Source organism: Pygoscelis adeliae, unplaced genomic scaffold, assembly GCF_000699105.1.
Source record: "Pygoscelis adeliae isolate BGI_AS28 unplaced genomic scaffold, ASM69910v1 Scaffold218, whole genome shotgun sequence".
Classification (NCBI taxonomy): domain Eukaryota; kingdom Metazoa; phylum Chordata; class Aves; order Sphenisciformes; family Spheniscidae; genus Pygoscelis; species Pygoscelis adeliae.
In genome coordinates this window covers 5,621,749-5,642,383 of record NW_008825433.1, presented here as the reverse complement: position 1 = coordinate 5,642,383, position 20,635 = coordinate 5,621,749, and the positions used below count along the sequence as shown (strand labels likewise).

The following is a 20,635-nucleotide window of genomic DNA, read 5'->3' as shown; positions in this document are numbered from 1 at the left end:
GGGGGAAAGGGGGGAAAGGAGACTACGTACTATGTCCTGTTTTCTAATGTTCAAAAGTACAGCAGTAGTCTAATGTCACATGGTTTCGAGAAAGATAATGGAATGTAGTATAACTCGTATTAGTGAGATTTATGGAGAAAAGATAGTGTAGCTGAATATGATTGTTTAGATTTTTGAAAAAATCTCAGAGCCAATTTCCAAATATGTATGTTCAAAAGTGTCTGATCATAGCAGTCTGATCATCGCTGAAATTCATTGAATGCTTGGTCAGCTGGGTTGCTTCTGAAAGTACCACTAAATACCCGTTTGCATCTTTTGGCACTTCAAATACTTTTTGAAAACCTTTTTCTTCTGAGCTTTTACATCTAATTAATAACCTGTAAGTGGCACGTTACACAATTTTTTCAAAACTACTTCTCTCTTCTCTACTGTAAGAATGTCTTGGTGTTCATCCATGAATCCTTTTGACTTCCTTGAGTAGTTTTTTGCTTGTCGTATGTTCTTTCTTTTTATTTCAAGTTCTTGCTACCTTCTCCTTAGAGATATTTATATTTTTCAAGTTTTGATAAACTGAAGTTTAGTTTTCTCCTGCTACTTTTAGATATGCTCTAGTGATTAGAATATGGCTACAAATATTAGCTGCCAGTGAGTAGCATTTCTTTATGTATGTGCTTTTGGTTTGTAATTATAAAGTGCTGTTAAAGAAGGAAATCATCTACTCTGCAAGCTACTTGACATGTCTTCTTTTCTGCAAAAACTTTGTATGTGTAGTATTAGTGTAGGCATTTTTTTTTCCCTGTATAAGCCAGTCTTAGTCTTTTTACAGTCCGTGCCAAATCTCCCCTTGACTTACTGATACAAAGATTTAGATCTGTGTGCATTTCATCATTGGAATGAATGACTTTCAACTGTGTAGAAACTCTTTACATCTGTTTGCCACATTGTAGCCATCTAATTCAGAAGAATCTCCTCACATAAAGAAGTAGCAAAAATGGCTTTGCCCATATGTCTAATAAAAAAAAAAAAGTAGATTATATCTGTAATAGGAGGTGTATGCTTCTCTACTGTGCAGTGCAAGTGTTTAATGGTAATCATTCATCTGTGTGTATGATACTGTTTGCTTGATTGCTTTACAAAATTAGAAGCCCTATTTTCAAAATTTTTACCCTCAAATAACTGAACTTGATACAACTGAAAAAAAATCCAAATGTTCTATGCCAGCTTGAATTTAGGTAATTTCTTTGGATGCCAGCTTATTGGCTATGTAAAGAGGCAGCATATGAATCCTAATTGTTGCCTATAGTATTAACAAAATGCACATGGTATTCAAAAATCTATTTGTTCCTACTCATTATCAATAGGGAAGAGTGTGCTTTAGCTCTGTTATCAGTTATTTTATAAGCACTTGGCCCCAGCTGAAAATATTAGATAATTAGGAATAGAAAGTTAGGAAAGACCATTTGGTCTAACAAACATGTTCATATTAGACCAATAAATACCAGCCAACATTCAATACGTATGAAAATCAGTTTATCTACATGCATGTAAATAATTTGTCTCATTGCTGTGTTTTCTATTTTCATCTGTTCTTTTTACATTTCTAAATATGAGAACTTAAAATTTTTGCTGTGTCTATGGCTCTTTGGTTTTGGGTTGTTTTGGGAGATATCATGACTTCCTCTTCAGGAACATTACTGTAATGATAACATTATTCAACTCTTACAAGCTTTATTTTCACCATTTAAGAGAATTGCTATCTCTGCAGGCTTAAGAGAGACTTGAAGGTTTAAACATCATAATATTTGCTTGTGGAAGTACCATAGGATTCACTTCATTATACCAACTCAAAGGCCAGAAGTTTTCCAAACTTTAATATATAATAGAAAGCTCCAAAGTCATCTTTAAAAGCTTCAAATTACAGCAGCGGTAACATTTTGAAAATCTGAAGCATTTGTTTTCAAGAACAATTTAGATTTGTAGTACTTTGCTTTCAGCTGATTTCCAATTTCTGAGGCTTTCCAACTCATTACCTTAGGCTTTTAAGGAGTTTAAATTAAGGTCTTGCAGGATCAGTCCCAGTATATATAATGTCATTGGATTAAAAATTCTGGACTTGTGCATGATTTCTAGAGTATCTACATAGTTCACATAATCTAATATTCTGTGAATATCTTCGATAACTTGGTATAATTGCCTATTTCATGGGTGCACAAATTGAGGTTCAAACAAAGGAAGTGAAATGTCTGTGGATTTAAAAAAAAAACAGTATTAGGATTTACATTTCCTTATTCTCATTCAATTTTGTATTGCCTGGCTATATGAAACAGTCCTATCATTTCTAGACTTCTTTTTTGTCTTTGAATAATCTACTATGAAAACAAGAAATTGAAAATACTAGAAAATTATCCCCAAAGTTGCTTGCTTTTTTAAAAAAAATACATAATTTGGGAGGAGGGCTGCAATAAAATAAAGATGTCCATATTTTATCAAAGTTCATGCAGACCTACTGTTTCACTTTACCTCATCGAGAAAATTGTGTTTGGGGTTTTTTTGTGGGTTTTTTTTTTTCTTCTCTCACAGTTATTTTGTAGTGGCTAGCTGGAGGAATGTCTGACAGAAGTGACAATTCAGTTTCCATCTGTCTGATAGACTATGCCATTGAGAATGACTCCTGAGAAGCAAGTGATGCCTCAGAATCTCGCCTTCAGTTTCAGAAGATTTCTTAAAAAAAAAAAAATCTAAAAAGCAGAAGTTCTGCCACTTGCAGCAATTGATTTAGTTTTACCCATAGTTTTGTTTCTTAAAACACAATTGTGAGTATAATTCAATACCATTATTTGCAGACTGGCTTAGAATGCATTTTCAGTTTACGGGATGAAACTGAACCTCACAGCAAATTTGTAGTATGCAACTTTATTATTGCTCAACTTCCTTGTACATACACATGTAGACACTTCAGTATGAAGTGTATTATGTTTAGACTTTTTCGTTCTGTTGCAATCAGTAGCAGAAAGGGGATCTCTGTCTTTATTGTCCTGTAATAGATTTTTTCAGTTGTTAGAGCACTGTATAGATATTTAAAGTGAAAAAAAGTGTAAAAATCTCCCAGACTGCAGAAACAGAAGACGCTCTACGACTTACTGCTCTTACTTCCCTGCTCTAAGACTGCACCAAATCAATGCAGCCTATTCCAGGGCTATGTTAATAAAAGTATTCTTACAAATATCTACTGAGGGAATTATACAAAGGCTTAAGTAGCCAGTTCCACTATTTAGTTACCTTTATTATTATTATTTCACCCAGGACTTAACCTACTTTTGTTAAAATAGAGGCTAAACAGGTATTTCTGGATACAGAATACAGTATTATCCTCTATATATGTCAATTGTGAGCTAGGCAATTGCTGTCATGTCCACTACCCATCAGTAATGTTATACAGCTTTTCTCACGGCAAGCTCAGATGCATTGCGTGTACTTTATCCTCTTTGTCATGCCATTAGCAACAGTGCCTGGAAATACCTTCCCTTTTCTCTCCTGTCTTCCATGGCATTATTGACAAAATTTGCTGCTTAGAATCCCCATGGTCTTCCCATACTGATGCACACTTGAAGATAACTTATGCGGTTAGCTCATATTAAATATAATGGCAATTCTGCTTCAACTATCACACATCTTCAGATAAATAGATTCATAAAATATGTGGAGATGTGGAGTTACTTTTTTTTTTAATAACACAAACATCATTATTAAACTGAAAGATAATTTTCAAAATGAATTATATGAAGAAAAAAATTGATATGGAGTATGTTACCAATAGGAAAGCTATTGCAAAAGTCTGGGTAAGCAAACTTCTTTAATTGAAGCAACCTCTCCGATTACCTCAAGTGTTTCAGTAGCTTCTTTTTTTGCAGCCTATTTCTCATAAACTTGGATTTCCATTTTGCTTGTCACAGAGTTCACAGTTGACACACAAAATTAATTTAAGCAAACTTAATTTTGATATATAATATACAGTGACAGTGATCAGGGGTTAAAAGGCAAGCTCTCCCAGAAATGAATCATGGCTCATAAAGCAAGGTCAAAATGAGTCCTTCCAAATCTGTGTTTTGAGACCATGCATCCTGCATGCTATTGAGAGCTCTAAACTTTAAAAACATACTCTCAGTTGGCTAGGAGTGCTTTTCTGATGCATTTCAGCTGTGTAATTTGCATTCTGGTTCATGCAAACATATGACTGATTCACAGAAGTGGATTTTTTTTTTTTTAAAGATGGAAGTCTGTTATTTAATGAATGGGTAAAACTGAAGTAGCGCAGAGCTTATCTAATCATTCTGAAGTTGGGCTATCAGAAAAATTGCGTGGAATCTAAAATAATGTGGATGGAAAGCTTTGTGATTTATGTGTGCTCTAAAGGGTAAGCAGCCTTCATTAAAAAAGAATTCCTGAAGGGTGGAAAGTAACAGAAAAGAAATAAAGTTGATAAAGAAAAAGCTGTCTGTGAGCTGCAGTCCAGCGTGTTTACACTATTTGCAAAAAAACCTATAAAGAGGGAAATGCTAGACCAAGAATTCAGGACTGATTCACAGTCACTAACCAGAGAGCACTGTTAGTTTAGCACGTTTCCATCCCAACTGTTTCTGACTGCTTTTCTGTGAGTTTTCTTCCCAGGATCAGCCTAAGAACAGACTTGTGCTTCACACAGCTTGTGTTTTCATTCGGAGTCTGGTATCATGATTCAAAGTCACCTGGATCAGCACTGTAATACCTTTCTTTTTGTACTACATTAATATGAATAAGACCACTATCAAAATGAGTTATAAATTAATCTCATAAATGATGTGATACTGTTCCCTTGGCATTGACTTAGAAAATGATTTTTTGTGTTTGTGTGGAATTTTTTACTCATGTTTTCTGTTTTTCTATTTTTTCTGATGAGCACTGAGAAAGAAAACCCCATTCTCTGTTCACTGCTGTTTTTCACAGAAAATGGGTCTTTGTTTGATACTTTCATATTCTTCCTCCTTCGGGGAATTTCAGTTGGGAAAACTATTCTTCCTGATACAGCAGGGTTCTGGCAATAGGCTTCAGCACACCCTTGCTCTTATTAGTATAAGTTAGGCCTGCTGTTCTTAGGGCAGAACCTCGCAGTCCTAAAAGGAAGAATGGAGGCGTATGAAAAATCCCCTTTTTAGGCTTCATCTACTGTAATAACATTAAATAATAAATATTTAATGGTGTGTAACTTCCTTTACCTAACAACGTACAAGAGAAAAGGAAAAAAAGGGAACCATTTTGGATCTCCAGAAGTTAGAAGAGACATCTTCATCTGACACTGATTTTAAATATTTTTTCTGTCATGTGAAATTAGCTATGATTATCCATGATCCAGATTTGATTAGCACAAATTCTGCATGGAAACATTATTGAGAGCCTTAGTAAGCTAAAACTAATGAAGAATGCAGCAGCTGGCTTGCTAATGTTACTAACCACAACAAATAAAAGACTATTAGTTTAATATTGGTTTCTACACTGAAATAGAGATTTTAGTATTACTAAAATATACTTTTAGGGGGGGTTTATGTTAGTTTAGTACTTTCAATGCAAGTATCTTGTGGCTAGGTACTTCTATTTCAAATTAATGTAGCCTTTTCTGATGTAACTCACCAGTATAACAAAAACATCTCAAATTTAAATAACTTAAATTGGCCATCTTACATTAACAGAGTATCAAATTCTGAAATAAAGATACATGCTGTGTATTTCCACTGAAGCAATTAAGTGTGACTTGTAAGCAATTCAGTAATTTTCAATTTTGTGTTTGTAGCTAACCCCATAATTAGGTTTTCATTGAATTTCAGTTAATTAAACAGTTTCCATCATTGCTTTTTCCCATAAAGCTGAGTGCACTTCGACTTTCTAAGCTGAGCAGTGAGAAGACTGGGGGCTAAGTATTTTTTATAAAGGTATCTCCAGCGGGAAATAGAATTCCTGGTGTTGATCTTCAGATGATAGTATAGAGACCATCTCTTTATTCAGGTTTCTGCTCCAGTGATTGAGAGGTATCTGTTACTAGGCTTTTTGTTGTTCTTTCATTACTAGGTCTTTGGGTTGATTATCTTTAATTTTAATTTTAGTTGGGGAATTATTCTTTTTGCTACTGATGGATGCTTTACAAAGGGCTTGTAATAAGCTCATTTTGTAAGTTGGTAATAAAGAAATAGAATACCAAACCAGGAACTTGCTACTTCAATCCACCTTTCATATAAGAACAATAAAGTCCGGCACTGGTGTAGTGCTAGTCTTCATAAATAGAGTCAAGAAAGAAAAAAAAAAATCTCATACGGTATGCAACAAAGTTCATAAATACTGTGGAATGGGTTTTTTGTATGTTTCTTGGTTGATTTATTTTTTTCTGCTTGATCCTATCTGTTTTTCATTGTAAGCTTTAACAAAAGTGTGTTGGGCTTTTTTCTCTCCTCTAGTTTATGAGTTACCTTGGCACACTCAGCCATGTCATAGAACTTACGTACGTGAACATCTTCGATTTTTCTAAATTATTTTCCTATTGACTTTTGGCAATGGGTGTAGTGGGGAAATTAACATTCAGCCTGGGGTGTTTTGGGAGAAGAAAAGCTCAGTCACAAACTTAGAAATTTTTCAGATATGTTCTGTGCCAAGCATGCTCATTCCTTTTGCAAGTTCATTTTCAAAACTCCCTTCTTTGGGCAGCTTTATTTCCTCATTTCTGTTTTGAGAGGGTGCACAAATATTAACCATTATCCTTGGCATAGTAGCAGAAGCTGGTCATCAGTAAATGTAAGGATTGATTGCTCAGGTCTTTTTGAAAAGAAACTATAGTTAGCAACTTTTCCAGGAAATAGAACATACTGACTATCTAAGAGAGGACTAGGTATGTGGTCTCAGGGCTGAGCCACAACTGACCAAAAATACTTTGTTTCCTATGCTTCTTTAGTCATTCTACTACGACTGACGTGAAAAAAGTCCTGAAGAAAAAGGACATTGTTATTTTACCTCATGATTTCATACTACCTTTGCTCTGCCACATATGCATGCCTCTGAGTAGGCAACTAAAGCGAGATTTGCTAGGGAGTTCTCGGGATTTCTTGTTCTCTGTGGGTTTCTTGTTCCTCTTGAAGATCTAGGCCCAACTTTGTTCAGTGCTGGGCCGTTTTATGTGTTTTTCTGGTTTGATTCTTGCTGACGAATGCTCTTGCAACAGTCTTTGGTTGGAGGAAAACTGTTTAATATGCGTTCTTCTGGTAGAGAACTAAGGATCAGAGATTAGGTGACTATCTCAGAAGATTTTATTATTGCTAAAGAGAAAGGTATTATCCATCTCTTGAAGGTAACTGAATGAAAACCAAAAGCCATTTTGGCTCTCCTTTACTTACAATAAGGGTTTTCTCGCTCTGCCTCTTTTAATAGGAGGGTGACTACAACCTGTGCGTAATGTTTTCACTAGAAAGAATGTGTCGGAGTTGTAACTGTAGATGCCCTATATGAATTTCTTAAATCTTTTACAGCCCTATTTTATATAATTCTGTGCTCTAGTTTTCATATATGCCATATATTGAATTTTATTTTTATGGCTATTTATAGAGGTAAACATAATAAACTGTTTGAGTCAGGAATATGAGAAGGAAAAGGATATTCATCCTGTAGAATTATATTGTCCTTTGATTCCGAGTCACCTAGCAAGCAGATCTACCTTGCTAATATATGTTAGGAAAAAGAAAATGTACAGTCAGTATTCCTTTTTTTTCTTTTATTCTCTATCTTTTTTTCCCCTCCTCCTATGATTCTTTATTGTCTCCTTGATTTATTCTGTAAAAATCTCTGGAAATGAATTGGAAGTAGCATTGGTTTTTTTTTTCATTTGTAAAAATGCAAATCTTGCCATTGTATAAATTCATAGGAGAATGTTTCAATTGTTTTTACAATCTTTGAGCTGATAAATCACTTGGAAAAAAAAAAAGGGGGGTTCAGTTAACTAAGATCTATTCATTAAGAAAAGAAACTTCAAGTTGCATCTGTATCACATTGTCAGTTTATTTTTTACCTTCATTTAATACTTCAATATACTGGAAGAACTCCCAGAATATCCAGAGTGTTGTCAGACTATGTGTTTATTTAGAAAGAGCTCTGGTAATTTTTACGTGGAAACCTAAAAAAATGTGAGGGATGCAGTGATTTCTTTTGCTGGTATTCATGGAGGTTTTCATTGTTGCTTTTCTTTTTTCTTCTTTTTCTTTTGTTTTTGTCCATAGTGTTTAGACTAGGTTGATCTGTTCTTCTAATTCTTAAAGATGAAATTTTAAAAATGTATCTAAAAATACACTGAAGATTCTGCTGTTTCCTACAATTGGCAAAGAGGCTGAATTGGTTTATAGCTTCTGATTTACATTCTGCTATTTTAGACTTGACTCAGTCTTCTGGTGATCAAATCTGTTTTGGCTTCTATGTAGTCCTTGGGACACAAAAGATGAATTGGGCTGTTGTGTTTTTTCAAGAATGCCAAACACATTAAAGGTAATGTAAGAGAGAGGAAATAGCAGCTCATATCTATAATTACAGTTTGTCTAATTGGTTACTCTTGACAAATTAACCTTGACTTTTGACTGGCAAATAATAATAATAATTTTCAAAAATAGAGCATTATTTTACAAGAATTATATATTCTTTTTCTTTCTCTTGAAATATTTTAACTTTCTGCAGTGTTATTCTGGTAATGGTGAAAGTTAGTGTAATTTTTTTGATTGATTCCCATAGCCTAAATCTGTGGTAATCTGAGTATGGGTAAATCCCTGGCAAACAGGTAATCTTAGTAAGGTTAAAATATCTTCTTTCTAATTTCTAGTTCAAGATTAAAGGCCCATTTTTATAAATGACTTCATATAGTCGGTCTAGACAGTCTAGTTATAAAAAATATTTTTTACTTGTTTCCTCTTACTTACTGAAATCAATAAGGTGCTTAAGATACTGACAAATACTGACTTCCTCTGTGTCTGTGTAATCACTATAGCATTCTCATTAATAGTATAAATGCCTCTCTTTTCCCAGTGCTTACACAGATGCCTACCTCCACATATGAAGGATTAATCCTCCTGCTCATTGTGCTTAGTGTGTCTGCAGAGAGTATGAATAACTTCTTGTACTACTGGCCTCTGTTCTGTTGGACTCTTCATGCAGAAAAAATCATGTAGCAATAAGTAAAATTCTGGTCTTTTTTACGCAGTAATTTTTGTAGTCTCTTAACTTAAGAAGCAAGTCAATGCCAGTAATTCTTCTGTAAGTAATATTTCTCTCTAAATATCCTCTCCTTTAAACCCTCCACATGTACAGCTCACATTGACTTCAGGGATTGTTCTATAAATTCAGACGCTGTCAATTTTGCACATATGATGAATGGTATAGGCAACATATTTGTCTCTTGTTCTTTAACTGAAATAATGAAAATGGGAAAGCACAGTTTATCTGAAACTAACTGGGGGTTTCTCTCTTCTTTTCTCTCCTTTTTCTCCTGTTTTGAGAATTGACAGTTTGCCATGGTGAACTCTAGAGGAGATAAATAACCAAACCTATCTGTTATGTTTTCCAATTTTCATTCCAGTTTTACAGCTCCTGATTTTCAGATATTTCTCTCCTGAAATTTTTTTTTTTTTCTGTTTGTTGTGCATCTCATTGTTTCCTCCTCCAGCAGGGAATTGTTACTACAGTATAGTGATGTGAGGAATCTCAGTAAAAAAAGTCTTCAAAAGCAGAGCAATATCCCAACCACCTACTTTTGTGTCAACTTTAGACACTGTGATAGCATAATGCGTAAAATTTTGGTATGTGGTTACAGAAAGTGATTCAGAAAATCAAATGGCAACAGATTCCCTATCCTGTAACTGAAGAGGATAAATGACTACCAAGTGACATTCAGAAGGCTTGCGTATTAAGCGAGGAGCTGAACAAACCTAGTCCAAAAGAAACACTAAGCACAGAGATGGTTCTGAACACCTGCCCCTCTCTGGCTGTTGGGCACTTGATGCAGGTACCTTAAATACCTTGGCTCACTCAGGTTCAGAACCTACGTTCATCTTCTGAGGATAATAACCTAAATAAATATTTAAAATCATAGAATTATGCTTTACGGGGCATATGGCTGTCATTTTTGCCCACCATTTGCCGACTAAGTTAATGGTAATAGCATTTGTCAGGAACCAGGAAGCCTTTAATCTAAAACTAGTTGATGGAGTTTGAACTTGCACTTGCTATTTTCCAGAAATGTACCTTAGTAAGTGGGCTAAAGGCTAGTTTTGGTTTAGAAATCTTCTGCCCTTTTTCTTGAGGTTGATCTGCCATGCATCCTGGAATGCAAGACCTAGAGAGCTGGTGAGAGCATGCAAGAGGAAATCTGACTCTATCCATATAACTGTGACATCCAGCTCAGAGGCATGGTATATTATGCCTGTGTAGGTTTCCAGTCTGAATATTTTAATTTGGTTTTGAAAAAGCAAGAGGATGCTTCTGTGTGCCAGATTTTCTTATGAAGACTGAATTACCAAAGTCAGAATTGCTCCTCCCTAAGGAAGATGTTGTCAGATGATTGTTAAATAAGAACAAATTGCAACTAAATAAAATAATGATTACATTTAATTAACCAGAAGAGCAGCAGTGGGACTTTGAGAAATCTTTAAATATCTGCATCAAAAGATAGGTTGCTTTGCTTGGTGATCAGAGCAGGTAATTTTATGTATGAAAGCTATGCTATCTGCTGACTCTTGTAATAGAAAAGTGAATTTTTCTTTTGCACAAATAATCATATATATTAAAAAATCCTATGTCCAAAGACTCTAAAAATCTAGTCTTCTGAGAAGGCAGGCTTTAGATCTTTTCAATTAGGAGATGGTAGAAGACTAGAAAGTTATGAAATAAATGACAAAAAGAAAAGATTACTTCTTAGATGCTTTTAGTTCTAGAACTATTCTTTAGCATGTCCAAGTATGTTCTGATATGGATTTGTAGAATCTCCAGTATCAAATCAAGGTTTTAGTATCAGGAACAAAAGTACATTGCAATTGCATGGACCTTGAAGGAAAATAACCTACTAATATCAGTCAGCTTGGTAAATCTTGTATTGTATTTGACACATTACTTTACAGAGTTGTGTGCATGTTTGTGATTTTTTTTTTTCCTTAAAAATGCTATGTATTTTCAGGTTGGATGAGTTAATTGAAACATTTCTCGAGGATAATGATCCTGATAGCACTCTGGATGTTGGTGCTGACATGCGCAAGATCAAGTATTGCTTCGTTCATGTGAAGGTATTTCTTTTAAACATAGATGGAAGTCCAGCTGGCACTGAAAATAACTTGAAGACGTTCACGGTTGAAAAGTGTCAAAAGAAATGCAATACAGTTGAGAGGCATTGGAAAAGGGTAAAACAATTGAACTGTGAAGTGCATGGAGGACTGATAGAAATTTGAAATTTAGTTGGAAAAATTCAGCAGCATGTTGTGGAAATCCCAGCAAGGATCTCAGTATGCAGTAAATTGTAAGAGAGCACTGGAAGTTATTGGAATCAACACAGACAAGTTATCTGTATATGGATAATTGCATCCATCTGTATTCCCAGCACAATGAAGGCTTTATTTTGGACAAACTATGTTGAAAGAGATAAAAATAAAGAATAAACCCACCATATACCTGAATCTGTTACACTAACTCTCCTGATGGTGGTGTAAGCCCTTCTAAATCATCGAGCAAACAAGATACACTTAAACTAAGAAGAACAAGTGAAATTAATAGGGAAAGCAATAGAAAATAATATATTATTTTCTATATTTTGGGATATAGTTTTCCAATATAATAATGTATACATTCCTGATCTTAATTTATTGTCTTTAAATAATTATGTTTTAGTTACGTTGTAGAGAACACTGGAATTTATTTGTCGAAAGAGTAAAGTAAAGTTTATGCTTGGTAGTGAAGATCAACAAATACAACTTGTCTCATACTTGACACAACACATATAACTTGACAGTCAATTAGTAGCATGATTTTGTTCTGTGAAGTCTAGAAAGGCCTTATCTTTTCTACCATAGCTAGATAGTCTCAGAGTAGAATAAATACATAGCTGGAGGTGAAGTTAAGAGTGTGCTTTTTTCGGTTCTCCTAATAGCAACTAATGAATCATTCAAAGATTTCTGATACAAAACTGCTCTCACAACACATCTCTGAAGAAAAAGACACTAACAAAGAAGCAGGAGAAGAAGAATTGAAAAAAATGAAAGAACTTCTGCAGCAAAGAGACAATGAAATCAGTATCCTTTGTGAGGAAAAAAAATAATACTTGTGTTTGAGCTGATCTGGCTACAATGGTTTTTATGTGTGTGAGATAGGCATTAGCTGTATGGAGGGAAATTCTCCCTACTGACCCCACTGTGTTAAAGCAATTACACAGTTCCCAACTTTTATGTGGCAGAACTCCTGCTTTGCACCTGCTTCTATTTCAGTTGTGACCCAAACCAAAATCCTGGATCCAAGCACCACTTAGCTTTAGAACGGTCCAGCCAAGATCCAAATACCATGGATCAGGCCGTGCTGAAAACACTCTCCTCAAGCAAATTAAACCATTTTTTAGAATGGGAAACTCTGATGCTATATAAAGATCAATTTATTACCTTACAAAGAATAGAATTTCCTGTAAGTGTTATTTTTAGCCAAATGAAGTGCTACTTTGGGGACTATTGGGCTATTTGCCTTTAGAATAAATATAAAACTTGTACTCTTTACATACAACTTTAAAATTTAAATCAAAGCTAAAGCTTTTTGCATATAAAAATACTAAACTGCTCAGACATGCTTTGTCCATTTCACTGCCCCAGAGGAAACACGTGACTAGTTGCACTATTGCATAATGGGTGGGAGTTATTTTTAGCAGGTTGACAGAACTGTGGGCAGACCGTAGCATCACTGTCTCCCTAACTTTGTGGCTACTTGGTGGGTAAAATTTGAATATGGCAGAGAACTGAAAAAATGGTTTTGTTCTGGTTTTGAGTTTATAGGTAACAGAGATTCTTTCACCATTACTAGGAAAAAGCAAACTTAGTTGCATTCTTCATGCTCAACAATTCCAGATCAATTTTATATATCAAATAAGAATGGCATTTTACATCAGCGTGTAGCATGCTACCAGTCTGAATTGAGGTGGCAGGAAAGCTTCTCTATTTCTGCTCTGTCACAGAAGATAAGATGTTCATTTTCCAAGGTGCTCTTTCAAATAAGTTTAGCTCTAACATTGACTTATCATTCCTTTCAAAAAATTCTTCAATTTTCATGTCAATTTTAAGATCTGGATTCCCAGAAACATTTCTTCCTGAAATAAATTATTTCATTAGTATGACATTGATAATTAAAAAAAGCAGAACACCTCTATCAAATGCACTTGTGCTTGATAGATATATACAGCTTTGTTTGCAGAAGTACAAGGAAGAAACTTGTGTAAATCCATGTTAGAGTTATATAGGAGGAATATAAAAATTAAGACTTTGAACACAAAACTGATTTACAGTGTCTGCAGCTGCTAAGTGAGTGTACATCACCATTAGAAATTTAGTAACGTCTAGTGTGATTAAGCAATGGGAAGTATGGAAGCTGCTTAGTCAATAAACTATGAGGTCTTTCTTGCCTATGGTAGCTAGGAGCTATCATAACTGAATTGTAAAGTGTTTTATTATTACTACCTAGTGCAGTTAATAATATTCTTCAAAGACTACTTAGATTTTCTGTTGTTCATTTAGAAGATTAATTAGGATCAAAATGAATACCATATCAAAAAACATATCACAGGGTCTCCTGTGGTTTTGGCTCAATGCACATAGGATTTTCATTGTAAGCCCTCTATAAGCTGTTAGGCAAAATGTATTTATACCAAATATACTTCCAGTAAATACATAGTGTTATTGGAATAAATTTCCTGAAGACCTGTTCTGCATTTTAGTAAACCTTCTTATTGTGAAAAGCTTACAGATGTGATGCACTTGCCAGGCTACCTGTAAGTTAAGAAGTTTTTTCTTTTGTTTGGAAGTTTTGTTTATTACAGCATTTAAAAAATAAAAAAGGGAGTGTTACACAATGGCACTAAGATACCAGAGTTTTCATCCCTGTTTGTCTGTAAATGCTTTTATCAGGTGTGGATTGAATGGGATCAACAATTGTCGTCAATGTGTGAATTTGTTGCTGTTTAGTAAAAATTAATCTGCCGTTTGGAAAAACTAAGGTGAATGACTATAATTGCAAAGAATATGCCCAACTCCGAATTCATATTCACATATAGGTTTCCATAATTGAAATTGTTCCACTTGGAAAAAAAAATGACTTAGGGATAAACCAAGATGATTGTTGCTTTATAAAAAAGAGGTCCTTAATGATTTCCTTAATTTATCTTGCAGATATTCTGGTAAATATGCTAAAAAAAGAAAAAAAGAAAGCACAAGATGCTCTTTTCCAGCTTAATGCTGCCTCTGCTGGTTCTACAGTCTTGGAGCAGTCTCATTCTATAAACTTGGAAGAAAGTCAGAGCCCATCTAGCTGTTTTAGTCTTAAAGAGGCAAAAGATTTCAGTTCTTCAGTTCACAGACAACCTTTTCTTTCCAGACAAACAGGTTAGTGTAATTAATTAAGTGAGCAGTTATTGCATTATTACAATATGATTTACAGCATATCCTTCAAATGTGTACCAGAACAGGAAAGTTTTCTTTTCAATATCAGCCATATTCTGCTAATTCTGTATCCACAAATGCAGGGATTTAAATTTCTAGCCCTCTCAAGGTGCTGATGGCTTTTACAAACTGATGTGAATACTTTGTTGAACAGTCCTACAAAACCAGAGTATAAATTCAGTTGCAGGTCCTTGAATCTTTGAGTGAATTCTCAGAAAAGGGTGTTTTGGCATGATACATTAAAAAATACTAGGAAATAATATTTTTCCCCTGGAAGATTTGAAAATACTGACTTTTAACAAAAAAGAAATCTAAACCGGAACTGTAGATACTGAGAGAATTTTTGTGCAGGCATTACTTATTGCACAGTATCCTTAAACACCAATAAACTTTTTTTTTCTTTTTTTTTTTTAATCTTCCAGCCTAGGAGAGAAATCTTATATTCAAATAAAGTGAAATTTCACTATTTATGCTCCTAGCTCTGATACCAGATTGTAAACACAAAACTTTTTGTGATTATCTTTAAGATTTTTTTTTTTATATTATACACTTCAGATATCTGGCTTTATTTAGCATTTTTAACAAACCATGGTGATTATTTCTATTGTTTAAAAAAAAAAAGAATGTGATTAAGTGAACTGAGACCTTAGTTCCAGTAATGACAAACAGCTCCATTTTTATGCATGCGAGTAGCTTTAGTGAAATGGTACCTTTCTGGAGCAAGACTTTAGTAAGTGTGAACAAAATAAAAAATTTTATGCTGATGTATTTAAAAAAATATGTAATTTAATTGTTTCTCAAGTGGTTTAACAATTCACATAGTTTGCAAACAAGTTAGACCTGGATTCATAAATAATGCATTCATTTAGGATAGCTAACACACTCAACACCCGTTTTACCATGTGCCGTGTCTTTGTCAGCAGATAAGTACTACTTGTCTGTAGGTAACTGATAAAAGGTTTTTATCTCTTATAGTAAAGCCAGTGTATTGTTACTCATGCTTTATGCTAATTGAGCTGTTTGGTTTGTACAATTTAATAGGTAAGCATATCAAATACTGTTCATTGAAAAAATAATTATTTGGGACAGAAGATTGGCACAGGGAATCTGCCATAATGATGAAGTATTGTCTTTGGTAAATCAATAAGTAAAAGTAAATGTAATTGATTCCCATCCTGTTCTGATAATGAGTTTTAAATGGATATCTGTCTGGGATGAGGAGGTAGTATGTTTTGAGATGAGACTTTTTTTACATGATTGGATTGCACATTATATGATTTTCTCATTCTGAAAGTAGCTGGAAACCTAATCCCTTCTTTCCAGTCCTCTTTTCAATCAGTGTTGGGTCAGGTTCTGATATTCTGCCTCTTTCCGTGTGGACATGAAAACGATGAAGTCCTCAATAACCAAGATGCTAAGTGTGAACATGAAAGTTCTCCCTTAGGTTCACTTATAGTTAATTTATTTTTAAACTTTTCAGTCATATTGCTTGAGGGCTACAGATAAATAAAAAGTTATTTTTGGACTGTTTTAGGTGGTCCTATATGTCTGCATTCCTTTAGAGTGGCCTGACATTCTGCTACAAGTCTAGTCCAGTAATGTTGGCGGCATTTGGAATTATAATCTTCCGTAATGTGTAGCTGTTATAATGATAATGCTTCATAACATTATTTCTTAAAATGCTTGCGTTATTGTGCTCAGGGAATACTAAGAACGACAGACATAAAAAAGTAGTAGAAACACTGCTAATAATACAACACATACAGCCTTGCCAGTATGCTTTAAACCCAACCTCAGGAGACCAGTTGTCTTTGCAAGAATATAACTGAGTGTCCAGGCTCTTTCATGCCTTTGTGTCTCTGAAAATGATAGTATTTTTTCCCTAATATATAATTAACTTTAATTTTCTCTTTCTTTTTTTTACCTTTTAAAGTTCTGAAAGTAACAAGCTTCAGTATTTATATTCATATTGTAACTAACATTTATATTAAAAAGTTCTTGTAGACTGGAGATTATATATTTTTTAAATCAGCTTGTAGAGTTTTCACAGTTTGATTCTCTGTGGTGCCAAGGGACATGTTTGAGAAAAATTCGCTATGTAACACTTGTAAACATATGCAGACAGTTCATCAGAAAATGTTGAAAAAGGTCTCACTGTGTACTTATACATAGTATACATAAAGCCATCGTATCAGATGTAAAGTTTTGCTACAGGAGAAGAATTTTAATGAAATTTAAATAATTTTTAGAAGTATTAGAGCTTTTCTGTAGTCTTTAAAATTACATTTGAGATTTTAAAATTGTATTGGAGATTTTAAAATAATATATAAAATACCAGAATGGATAATGACCCAAAACTTAGGAAAAATAAAGCAAGTATTTAAAAACGTGCAGTAATAGTTAGAATAAGGCCAGAGGGCTCAAGAAAAAAAAAAAAAAATAAAAGTTCTGGGAGTCAAAGTCAGTAAAAAGAAACTGACTTGTACTAGGACAAGCAGTCTATGCCATGATTAAAAGAAAAAAAAAATCAAACTATAAATTACAGATCAATAGCACATGAAGAAAAATACTGTACCATATGAAGCATTCCACTTTCTTTGGAGGCAAGTTACTGTTTTGAGATCCTTAGCTGCAAAGTACCATAAAGCCTCAAATGGTTACTACTATTTTTCTGTTTTATTATAAAGCTGTGACAGTGCAAAGATACATTGGTATATTCCTTGGCAGCCAAAACCTCTTAGTTCTATCTGCTAATGGCTAGGATATAGCTCTCTTTCCTATTGGACTCAGACCTGGATACATTTGTATGCTTCAGACTTTATTAATCCATTTGTTCTATCTAAGAATGAAGAAAAATGTCTTGAAAGAACACCATCTGGGTTTGAAAAGCATAATGGTCAACTTACATAGCAAAATAAGTTATCTGCAAATATGTAATTTTAATACTCTGATATCCACCAAATACATACTCTGACTTAAGGTTTTCCTTTTAACTTTTAAATCTCTGTATGGATTTGAAAAGTTTTCTCACCATGGCAAGTTTTTGACAGCTACAGGCCTATTGCAGTGATGAAATTGTCAACTGACTGGGGAGGCTTGTGAAATAGTGGGAAAGAAGTTTGATAGGGACCATTGGAAAAGTATGAAATGCTCTTCTCAAGAGTTAGGAATTACCATAGGCCTCGTCAGGACTCATAACTATTTTTAATACTGTCTTGCACTCTCCAATTAATACAGCTGTTAAAGAAATTCCAAAAACTTATACTGTCAACTCCAAAAGTTATAAACACTCCATCATGCATCTTAAAAGATGAGATTAAATATTTGAATCATTAGATTTCAGAAGAGTGCGTTTTAAAAGATATGGAGGTACAAGCAATATTTACCATTAATAGTTTAGAAAACGTATTCTTCTGCATACTAAATTTTCAGAACTACCCGAAACCATTCCTAGAACCTGATTTTACAAGAGTTTAAGGATATGTTTCACTTTATTCATATAAGTAATACCACAGGATTTAAGTATGTGCTTAAATCTTTATAGAAACAGCAACTCAAACAATGCAAATTATATTGACCAGTTAGCATGGATTGTGTAAGTAAGGGAGTTTTTATAGTGGTTAATTGAAAAGGCTTAACTGTTAAGCATTGTGGTTATCTTTCCTTACATCATCTGAGCTGGTTATTTATGACAATAAATAACAATAATCTTGCAAATCGTTAATTTCAAAACCCATGTAAAACACCTTCCAATAACTGTAGACAGATTTTTTGTTGCATGTTTTCTTTTTTTTCTAATTGAATTGTACAAATAAAAAGATTTGTTGGTGTCCGTACGTTCTAGAAGTGCTTATGTTTTTGTTAGTAAAGAAGAACATGCCTCATCCTAGATTATCACGTATAACTTCTACATATTCATGGCTTACATTTCAGTTTTTTATTAAATTTGTGAGGATTTTTTTAACTGAAAGGAGAGAGAATCTTCAGCTTGAAATTGAAACAGGACAGCTGGCAAGTAGAAGCTTAGGTTTTGCTAGTGTCCTAATGTGAATAGATTTCTTAAACTATTTAAGATTGCCAATTATCCTCTAAAATTGCTTAATAATTGAACTATCCATCGATTGTCACAGTTGTTATTTTGTTTGAGTACTCTAAAACTTTAGTAGGACTGTGACTCTATTAATTATTGTAGAGGAGATTGCATGCAGGAATGGGAAAGAAATCATCATAGACAATAAGCAGGAGAGAAGTTAGAAGGAACAGATGAATGTCCAAGAGTTGTATATCATGAGCTGCATACATGTGAAAGAACCAGAACTACGTCTAAGAACAGAATGCTGAAAAAATTAGAAATTGAAATCTTAAGAGTTCTAGTTATCCTGGTTTCTGCAAAGGAAATATCCCTTCTTAAGTTCTGCAGTTTTTTAAATGTGTGAATCAGGAAGAGAATTAAGAAGTCATTAACATAACCAGGCTGTCAAAAGGCACAATGAGATCCCACACAGGAGGCTATTGATAAAACTGAGTAGTCAGGAATTAGGCATAAAATACTGCTTTAAAAAAAAATATTAAAGACTATCAAAAGAGAGAATATTAGAACTCCTTCTTCATGTTTTATACCAGTCCAGTGTTAAAAAAATCAGGATGAATCCTGCAGAAGTTTATATAATGGATTTTTACAGTGGGTGCTTCGCATATTCTTTAGAATTATCTAACACTGCCATGCTGCCACTTACTTACCATACAGGATACTGGGCTAGATTGATCTTGCGTCTGTTCCCTTATGGCAATGCCTATGTGTGTTTGCTCTTAATTTATCTCCTAAAAAAAAGGAGAGGTTGAGAATTTGGTGATTCCTTTCTTATACCTCTTCCTGTTTCTGTGTAGAATACTCTTCCATATTGCTTCTTTCCATTCCAAGTTACTCAGCTGCTGAGGAAATCCCTTTGCCTCCTACTTTTCCTATTTATCGTGCTCCTTCTCATTGTACAGGAAGAATTTGCTTGGTTAGGTGTCATAATAGTATTAACTAAATATAATTATGTCCTCATAACACAAAGCTTTTGATAATCTCAGAAATATGTTAGCAAAAAGTAGCTATATTTTATCAGCAAATGACTAGTATAATTAAATCTTTTATGTAATGCCACTTATTCTTGAGTCTTGAAATAAGAATCTCAGAAGCGTTAGCAAATTCTCAGCTTCGATACTGTGCTCTCTCTTTCTGCGAACAGTTATGTACATACATGTGAGTTTTCTTTGAACATAAAGTAGGAACGAGCATGTCAGCTCAAATGACTGGATTCTTGAACCTTATCTCCTGCACTCTGCATTGGCAAAGACCGATATTTCAGAAAAAGTTCGGATGATGACCTCACTTTGAATTCTGTCCTGACATTTCATCAAATGGAAGAAAAGTGGAAGTGAGGCATCATTCTCTGTTGAGCACCGAGCCTCATTTTTCACATATTGCAAACCTGCAAATAATATTCATAAAGTTATCCATTCCTTTCAAAATCCATCTGAACTGTATACATATGTCTTCTTGTCTATAGGCATTAAGGATTTGCTAAAGATGTGTGAAAGGCCTTGGGGCTGAGCCAGGGTAGAACTCCCAAGTAGAACCTTTAGTGTAATATTAAAACTATTCTTCATTGTTTAAACACTTTCCATACCTTCCATCATTTATGACAATTTCAATGTACAGCATGTAGGCTATGCATATGTTAACTATTTTAACAGTTTAGTTAGTTTGCAAGCTTGCTTTTTTTAATTCTGTTGTCTCAACTCTACAATCAGCCTGTTCTAAAGTGATAGAAAGTGGTATTTCTAGTGTCTCTTATGTCTCTAATCATGTTTCTAACATGTTTTCCATTTTCCTATCTCATTTCCTTCTGCTGAAAACA

At 34.0% G+C, this 20,635-nt stretch overlaps 1 protein-coding gene across 1 annotated transcript in view; it reads left to right on the top strand.

Moving 5' to 3' along the window:
* KIF6 (kinesin family member 6) overlaps positions 1 to 20,635 on the top strand; it is a 175,445-nt gene that overhangs the window by 65,903 nt on the left and 88,907 nt on the right. Inside the window, exons 11-13 of the mRNA XM_009331124.1 lie at positions 11,225 to 11,330; positions 12,188 to 12,329; positions 14,460 to 14,672. Of these exons, the coding sequence (XP_009329399.1) occupies positions 11,225 to 11,330; positions 12,188 to 12,329; positions 14,460 to 14,672 (461 nt within the window). The remainder of the gene's footprint in view (positions 1 to 11,224; positions 11,331 to 12,187; positions 12,330 to 14,459; positions 14,673 to 20,635) is intronic.